Source organism: Urtica dioica, chromosome 9 (genome assembly GCF_054948205.1).
Source record: "Urtica dioica subsp. dioica isolate 48M chromosome 9, U.dioica_male_clone48M_v1_H2, whole genome shotgun sequence".
Lineage (NCBI taxonomy): Eukaryota > Viridiplantae > Streptophyta > Magnoliopsida > Rosales > Urticaceae > Urtica > Urtica dioica.
In genome coordinates, this window is record NC_142764.1 from 11,914,160 (window position 1) to 11,923,381 (window position 9,222).

A 9,222-nucleotide genomic window follows, 5' to 3' on the forward strand; every position below is an offset into this window, starting at 1 on the left:
TGGGACAAGAACTCGTATTTACATTAGATGTTCATTTTGATCAAACTCGTGGGAAGTTCTTGTCGCCAACCTTAAGCTCATTAGACAACTTATTACCACTAATAGTTTGAAGATCCAAAGCTACTTAATCTTCCACTGATCACACTTCCGTCTACAATACCAAAATTTGATCATTAATGTAGAATTAATAATCTGCAATTCAGATTTATACAGGGCTTACAAAGAAACAATGTATCCTCTGGTACAGGGGAATTCAAGCTGCAAAAAGTGTAATTTACAGGATATCTCTGCTGACGCCCATCGGTATCAAGTGTGTGTTTACAGAACCTAACACAATATTTGCTATGAATATATTACAGGCAATGAAGAGCCAACACTTACAAGTGGCTCTTGTCTTGGAAGTATTATTATTATTATTATTATTAATATTATTCATCAGGGACAAAACTTTTAGGGCCTCCTGACAACAGCTTTCTAGTCCTTTGCTTTACACCATCTTTCAAAGAAGACGAAGATGTTGATGACGAGGACAAGCCGATGCGGTCAAACTCGGCCTTGTCCTTTGTGAATGCTTTCTGAACATCGTCTTTGAGCTCCATGAATCTCGTTCTTTTGATTTTCTGCTCTTCCGTTGTGCCTCTTTCCAGGTAAAGCATTTCAGGCAGATCGTCCTCCATGAACTTGTCTAGCACTTCCGAGCAATGGGGGAAATATCGTTTTCCCATTTCCACTGCCATTCACCAACATGCTCTGAAGTTATGAATTTTTGCAAAATATATTCGATAGGGTGTACATCCACAAGAATGAGTCATCGTTTTTGCATTGTTTGGAACCCGGATTTTATGACTGACAATGAAAACTGGATAGAAAATGTGCAGGAAAATACATGAGAAAACAAAAACCCCCAGATGTACAAATTTTCTTGAATTTTTACATTCCACATACTTTTCCAAGGAAAGTGAAATTACAGGTTTAGTTCTATATTTTCCCTCGAATGATCTTTACATGAGTTTTCCTGAATCCAAACGACAGAAAATATAATGGACTCTCGCCTTCTCTCAAAAATGATTGAATTTTAAACCAAGTAAATCTGATCGAGAATGGATGGTTCATTTGTTCTACTATTGTGTTTCGTTTGGTGAATAAATCCTAGGGTTTAGTCTAATAGTTAGATTCAGAAATACCACTAGCAACTAATAAAACCTCAGAATAAGCAATATAAAAGAGCAGAAGAATATGATAGACTAAGGTTAGTGACTATGGACTCAAATTGAATCGAATCAATCAACCTCTACGATGATTACACTAAAGCCTAAAGTAAACCACTTAAAATATTTATATATTAAGCGTGTGACATGAATTGATGTTGGCGAGCAGAGGAATATTAAATGCCCTTTAAATCTTGCTTAAGTCCTCACCCTCCTTTCCCACTAAGAACGAAAAGAACTCATTACTTTTTTATTTTCCATAAAAAGAATAGAAAGTGGTGCAGTAAGAAAATTTCCCTCCATGCGCGGAAACTTTATGACCAAGAATGGTCATGCCTTTTTGAACAACTAATCTTTTGGTCGTATCTTAAATAACTTTATTTAGTACGTGAATCTGCAGTTAATAGGGCACGATATATTTTGGATCCTATGTCAAATACCATTGTTAATGCAGTCAGCACCGACTCTTATTATATTATTATATACATATATATATATATATATATATATATATGACTTTTTCATTTACCTAACATTCATATCATATCAATTAGAAGCTTTTAAAATGGATTGCAAAGCTTTGCACTTACCTGTTTTGACAAGGGATTCCATCCTACTAAACAGCCTCTTTTTCTGTACAATGGGAGTTTCGTTTAAATCGACCTCCCTGAAATTCCCAGCCGAAGCTTGAGCAGAAAGCCTGGCAAACTCAGATGTCGTTTCGGCATGAGCAATGTCCATGGCTAGCTTTGCTTCGCTAGGAAAGAACAACCGAGCAAATGCCACTGCGATTTACACAGATACATCAGAAGTACATCACAATGGATGTATATTGCACCATCAAGCGCAGTTACTAACGGTTAAGCAAGTATATACCCAATTGGATAATGAAGTATTCAATTCCATTGAACAAATTCTGCTTCTGATATGCAGTTTATTATTTTACGGAACGCATGAAAAAATAAGAATAAAAAAATTAATCTGAAATAATAGTAATACCTCTATTTTCTAGGTAAAGCAACCTCATGTGCAAATCGTCGGCCATAGTGTGAGAAGATATTGATGCAGTTGGGACCATAGGATTTCTCCGCATTTCTCTTTCGAGAACATCAATGCAAAGCCGGTCTTTCTTAGTCTCTTTCCCTTTTTCCACCCTCGCATGGAAATCCTTTGGTCTCGTCAATCTCCTGCAAATACTCACGGCACTCTGACCGTCCGACGTCAGCTCCGATGCACAAGCCCCTCTGGCCAAAAGGGACACTATGATCGATGGCTCTTTTCGCATCGCAGCAATGTGAAGCACCGTGTAACCACGGGAGTTTCGGAGATTGATATCGGCGAGACCCAAAGCGAGCACCTCATTCACGATTTTAGGGTCACAATATGCCACGGCATAATGAAGGGCATTCGCATCGTCTAATGTTATGTCAGACTCGGTTAAAAGAAGTTTCACGAGCTCAACATCGTCGGAGTCCAACGCCTTTTGTATTCTCCGAATTCTCTTTTCACGCAAGGGGTCAGTAGATTCCGTGTTATCTTCTTCGTCGCTGCATTGGGACTTGAGGCGTAGCGATTTGATATTTTCTGAAACTTCATGGGGAAGCTCTTTTTCAAGAGAGAGGGCTTCAAGATCTGACCGGGCCACTCTATCGATACATTGATCAAACAGCTGGGTCAATTGGCAATGGAATGCAACTTCGAGTATCGGAAGAACATCCTCTACCAAAGATTTCCCGACAAAGTTAAGAAGCCGACGCTACAAAAGAAGACAAGAGTCAAATTATTATCCCCAAAATACTAAAATTAACTTTACAAGATTAGCAAAAGCAGACAAAATGAGGAGATAATGTTTCCTAAATAATTCGAATAAGTTAGGAAGTGACATGCCGTAACTAAAAGTTTGCGCTGTTATATAATTTTGCATATATAGCTCAAAAGGTAAGAAACAAGCACAAAGAATATGAAATCCTTATGAAGAAAGAACGAAGACGGACCTGAAACAGCGACACGAGCTCGGGCATCTGGAAAATAGAAGAAGCATACATCAGCTCCACCACGAAATTGATAGCAGGGCGACAAGAATCGTGAGCACATATGGTGTCCACACAAGTCGAAACCTCCTTGGGTGAAGGCTTAAGCTTCCCGGTGTACACGTACCCCAAAAACACCAAGAAAGCCTCGTACCCGACGCTGCCACAAGGCAAGAGATCAGTGATATTATACTTTGGCTTCGCCGATCCTTTGGCGGAGATCCCTTTGTCTTTCTTGAAAAGGTCATGGAAGAACCCGCTTCTGGCGGCCAAGATGCAGCGGTGGACGCCCACAAGAGACCCCTCGGCGACCACATCCGCGTCGCAGTAATCGCGGTTCGACTCGATCAACAGGCTCTCCAAGTTCGAGCTAAGCTTGTTTAGGCTCATGGAATCGAGGCTCGGCGCCGCGGCCTCAGTGTTTGAGCCATTAGACACGAGCGACGAGGATCCGAAGCTCAGAGAGGACGATTGCTCTGCTGTAATAGCCATTTCTGATCCAATCACCCATAAATCACGGAGCCAGAGCCTTTTGAATCGCTACCTATCCCATTACCACACTCAGTGTTCGGATTCTAATATAATCCCAGACGATGAACAGCTACAATTGGGGTTTTCGAGACTTTTATGAACACCGAAATTGCAGGACTATCTAGCTAGCGAATCGGAAAAGTGAAATTCACATTTTTTTTAAGCAGGCGAATTAATGAGCCTTTTTCTGATTCGGACAAAGGCTAAGTAGGAAAGTGCATTATTTGATCGTCAAATCTACAAGATATTGAAAAGAATAAAATAATAGCCACTGCTAACTCTTACCAAGTCATCGACACCTTGATTGCTAGGAAGTTACAAGGATCCATAATTGCAACGAAATCCATGATAATACTATTTAAAAAAAAAGTAAAAATTTCGATGTATTTGCCCTCCGAACAGTGCGCCTAACAAAACTGGTTGACAGATCATAAAAAATGGAGAATACTTTGAATAAGGTCTTCACATTCGAATATATTTGAGCGGAAAGCGAGAGGAAGAACAAAAATGGGTATATAGTGTACGAAATGAGACAGAGGCGAAAAGGAAAGGAGCGGAGAAATTTCCGAAGCGTTGTTTTATTTGATGAGAGAGAGAATCCAAACTCAATGAGTATGAGCCGAAACGTCTTGGAAAAGGAAAAGTGAGAGTAGTTGGGAATGAAGTCGTGTGAGTGACGATTTTTGTGGTATCATCATCCGCACCTGGCCCCCGCTTACGTCCCTGCTCCCGTCACCCTCCTTTTTGCGTTAGCGACGGACGTAATTTATTATTTTATAGGAAAAGATAAAAACATCAATTATTAGACCATTAATTACTATCATTGACTTATAAAACCATGTGATCAATTCACTAATAATAAAAAAATCAGTGGTAGTTCTTAGTTCTTGGTACCGATAGGCGATAAGTATGGTAGTAAAGCAAAATCCAATCTCTCAAGCTAATGCAAGTCTTTTTTTTTTTTTTTTTTTTTTTTTTGTTTAGGGACAAGTTAAGAGAAACTTCATCGTGGACATCAAAATTAATAAAATATCAAGATTAGACCTTAAACATGTGTTCATATTTCGGATAAAAATGCATTTCTGACCATATAGTATCATATTGTAGCGTACGGCATTGTACATCAACGTATGCATCATATAGTATCGTATGACATCGTACCGCATCGTACGACATCATACGTCAGTGTATGTCACGATGGTCAGAAGGGTATTTTGGTCCGAAATAAGAAAAAAAAAGTCAATTTTTAAATATTTTTGAAGTAAGAGGTTTAATCTTCATATTTTGTTAACTTTGAGGTCCATATAATGAAATTTCTCTATGCTAATGTAAGTTAAGTCATCGTTGAGCATTAATGAGTTAATAAAAAAAACTTGATCTCCTTGTTTGACAAATTTATTGAACGTTTTGTGTATGTTTCTATGTTACATCATTAAGATCCAACTTTCACGATGATAATTACACAAATTTTTTCACCTTCTAGATCAATAAAAAATTTAGGGGGAACCAACGGCGGAGCCAAGAATTGAATTCAGGAGGAATACAAAAAAAAATTGAAAATTAAATATACAAAATATATAATAAAATTATCCAACTCAATAAATATATTACAAATTTTAACGACTGAGTTTTAAATTTATGAAAACGGTCCATAATAACTTCATCATCAATACAATCAAAAATTTCTTTTTCAATATAAATAACTAACTTGTCGTTCAACTAGTGATCTCCAATACAATTGCATAACTTGATCTTTACGAGATGCATTTCAGAAAACACACTTTCAATGCTAGCAGTCGCAACAGGCAAAATCAATGTCAATGTCAATAATCGATAGACTAAATGGTACACCTTATCTCTTCCTATTTCAACCATTTTTTTTGCAAGATGACTAAACCCCTTCAAATCTGAAAACTCTAGACTTGAGCGCATATCAACAATATAATTTTCAAGTTGATCATCAAGTATCATGAGCTCAATTGCAGAAAAATCATTTGGATAATAACCGGCAAGTTGAATTAGCTTCTGCTTTTCGAAAGCAACAAACAAATAATTAGGACTCAAACACGCTAAACAAAGAAGCAACGTAGTTTTTACCTCGTTGAAACGACTGTTCATTTCTTGAAATTGCGTATCGATGATGGAGTAATACAACTCTGCGCAGTAGTGAAGCAAATTTGTAGTCTCATAAGTCTTGCATCGCGATCTTCCTCGAGATATGTAGATATCACTCATATCGGTGCTTGTATATTATGGCTTTCACAAAAAAAGATGACACTTTACTAATAAAGAATCCCAACCATTTTCCTTCATTACTTGTAGTCTTTGTTTACAAACTTAGACTAAGACAATGACATTTACAATATCTTGATCTTTTTGATGTAGCGCTTTTGACAATTCATTCAAAACTCCCAGTATCATCCTCACCAAGTGTAGAAAAAAGACAAAGCCATACAATTAAACATTTTCCAACAAATTAGTTGCTTCGTATCTTTGCTCACAACCAGATGCATCGTCAACGATGATTTCAAGGACTTCAACTATAGATGAAAATAAAGTGAGCAAGCCAAGTAATGTACCATAGTGTGAGCCCAAACGCATGTCTCCATGACGTTTGAGAGTTGTACTTTGATTTAGGCCTCGACCACTGTCAATCTTTCAATTTTGTAATGCTTGCGAAATGTGAGCAATTTGTTTCTCTTGGAGGATGTCGGAGCGTTTGCACTTTTAGTGTGTTTTTCTATGGACGCCGTTGAGTCTACTTTTCTTTTGAAATATTTCTCCACGTTTATACTTTCGAGTCTATTTCTCAACATGTGAAGAACAAAGGGTCGGCTCACTATGCTGACAAAAGTTCTTCACCTAATACCAAGAATAAATGGTCTTCTGATGCCGACTCATCTAAGGCACACCTTAGTAATTCAAAGGGGAAAGCACCTGCTAAGAAAGAAAAGAGAAAATTCAAGAAGAGTGGAAAATGGAAAGAGAAGAAGCGAGATAGCGCTGGTAAATGTCACCACTGCAACACTGAAGGTCATTCGAAGAAGCATTGTCCTTTGTACTTGGCCGAGCTTGAGAAAAATAAGAAGAATGCTAGTATTGTACCTTAAAATTCATAATTAAAGATATTCTAAAATAATGTTTGAGGATAATTAATCATGAGCATACCTCTTTTTGTTGATGGAGCACGAAAGTGTCGATGAGCTTGCTAAACAATGTTAGATTCAATCCCGAGTTGTAGAGAAGCTCATGCTCCAGCTGAAGATCTAATTTTCTGCTAGTTTTATTTCTTTCATTTATTGGATTAGTTTTTATTTATGAACATCGTGATGTGTCAGAATAATAATCCAAGTTTTCTGGATCGTAGCCTTTTATGGTTATTTCGGATATTATGAATCTTATCTTTTTTATGCTTTATTACATTATTTATGAACGCATGCTTGTGTCATTGAATATTTCTCTCTTTATTATTGGATGCCTTTATGGTATTGTTTATGCATTAATGTTTTGCCCTAGAATTGAATAGAATATGAAGGAATTGAATGACCATTCATATGCTATAGACTAGCACAATAATATTTCCTAAGTTATAAATCTTTGTTAGTAATTTATTCAGCATTTATTGCTTTCTTTATTTCTTATCTTGAATATGTATAATTGTTAAGAACTATTTAAAGCAATGATTGCGTCTAAATATTTATTACCTTATATCGACAATGATTTGTGCGAGTGGGAGATAATAAGGAGACACAACAACAAAGTTAGTGTTGATAATATATTAATTGAGTGTGGAGCATCATTAATAGTGAACTTGCCACCAAAATCAATAAACAAGTGGGAGCATCCTTGACTGGATCCTTATCACTATTATCAACAAGATCTTTCCTTTAATGGAAAGACTTGATCGTGAAATATCACAAAAGATCAAACTAACTAGCTAAAGTCATAAACCCATTTTAGTAGATCTGCCATTCAAGCCAATGACTTAATGGAAACATAAAGATCTATAAATAGACATATGAATGTGTTTGAGCTTTAAAAGCTAATTGGTAAAGAAGGGATTTAACCCTTGAGAAAAGACATTGGCAACGATCTTGCTCTTCTCTCGTATACCACGAACTAATTCATCGAGATCTTCAAATAAGAAGATGAATAGTCCATAATGGATAAACTTCTTAAAAGCTTATGACATGGATCTGGGTAGTTATTCTACTAAACTTTTTGAAATATGAAAAGTTGATCCAAGTGTTAAACAAACCAAGTGTAATTATACATAAGGGTTTGCTAAAATCGAAATTTGAAAATGTTCGATGTGTAACTCCTAAGTATGTGTCATGAATGAAGTTACCACCTTTTAATGGTCGATTAATTTATAATACAAGTAAATTGACTGAGCTAACTGTTTCCATAACTTGAAGTTTAGAAACGACAAGCTCATTCCATTTTGTCTCATATATATACTTATTGAAATAAGATGTAAGCTCGATTGATGAGGCTATAAACTTTTTCATTAAGAGGATTGATAGTCAAACCTTTGACAAAAGTAAATTTCTGAGAAATAATAAGGTATTGAACACTAATATTTATGAAAATAGTGAGATACTAGGTTATTAAAATACAGTAAATCATTAGTCGTGTGTATATTGAATAAGAGCACGACTAATAAGAACAAACTATAATTAACTAAGTAATGGAAATACGTCAATATATAGTTCTTATAAATACGTTCAATAAATCACATGTTGTGGTGCAACTAGTTTTGGCGCCAAGTGGGATATACACCAAGAATGAGTGAACTTCTTATCTTAAAAGATATAAAGTTGGGTTTATTATCTAATAAGATTTGTAAAGTGTATGTTCACTAGTATTGTTGTTACGTTATATGTTGGCTCTATTTTTTAGTGCAAGTTGTGTGGAAAGATGTCGGTCGTTATGCTTCTACTTCTGGTGTGACATCTTTCCTCCTGTGTGCAGACTTTATTTTAGGCAAGTTTCCAGTATTGAGATATTGCCTAGCTGCTGACTTCATTGTGAGATATTTGCCTCGCTGATGACTTGATTATGAGATATTACCTAGCTGCTGATTTCATTGTGAGATATTTGCCTCGCTGGTGACTTGATTATGAGATATTCGTATGAGGCTGGGTAAGGAAACCCTAGATTCACTTCCAGGCTTGTGCAGCTGCTATAAAAGCCATGCGCTCCCCCTTAGCAGTCTTGACGCTTTTGATAAAATACTTAGAGCTCCTAGACGTGCAAGACCGGCGGATTGGGAGGCTTTGTGTTTTGTTAATATCGGTGTATTCTCTCAAACACTATTCCACAAAGATTGAGTGTCTGTGAGAGTTGGGTTTTGTGTTCGCGTGATTGAAGGTTCACGAACAGCTGAAGACTGAAAGTCATCCGAGCCAGGCAGTTGCTCGAATGGTGGAATTGAGACGAAACTCAAATTC

The 9,222-nt window shown here is 36.7% G+C and overlaps 1 protein-coding gene across 3 annotated transcripts; it reads right to left on the minus strand.

Moving 5' to 3' along the window:
* Positions 1–130: 130 nt before the first annotated feature.
* NPR3 (NPR1-like protein 3) lies at positions 131–4,413 on the minus strand. Of its 3 annotated transcripts, none has more exons than XM_089624906.1 (5): positions 4,055–4,407; positions 3,203–3,778; positions 2,208–2,964; positions 1,799–1,993; positions 131–730 (listed from the first exon to the last, which is right to left on the minus strand). In XM_089624906.1, exons 2-5 carry the CDS (start codon positions 3,728–3,730, stop codon positions 429–431), a joined length of 1,782 nt encoding a protein of 593 aa, XP_089481032.1. In that variant the 5' UTR covers positions 3,731–3,778; positions 4,055–4,407; the 3' UTR covers positions 131–428. The 3 variants fall into 3 exon arrangements, with proteins under 3 accessions (XP_089481032.1, XP_089481031.1, XP_089481033.1); XM_089624905.1 differs by having other exon boundaries at positions 3,203–3,782; XM_089624907.1 differs by having other exon boundaries at positions 633–859; positions 3,203–4,413.
* Between the last annotated feature and the right edge of the window lie 4,809 nt (positions 4,414–9,222).

Excerpts from the sequence above, each read along its gene's own strand:
- NPR3 (XM_089624906.1), bottom strand. The coding sequence starts at position 3,730 with ATGGCTATTACAGCAGAGCAATCGTCCTCTCTGAGCTTCGGATCCTCG. Across the intron at positions 2,965-3,202 it reads AGCTCGTGTCGCTGTTTCAG|CGTCGGCTTCTTAACTTTGT; the intron begins GTCCGTCTTCGT and ends CTTCTTTTGTAG. Across the intron at positions 731-1,798 it reads GGAATCCCTTGTCAAAACAG|TGGAAATGGGAAAACGATAT; the intron begins GTAAGTGCAAAG and ends GGTGAATGGCAG.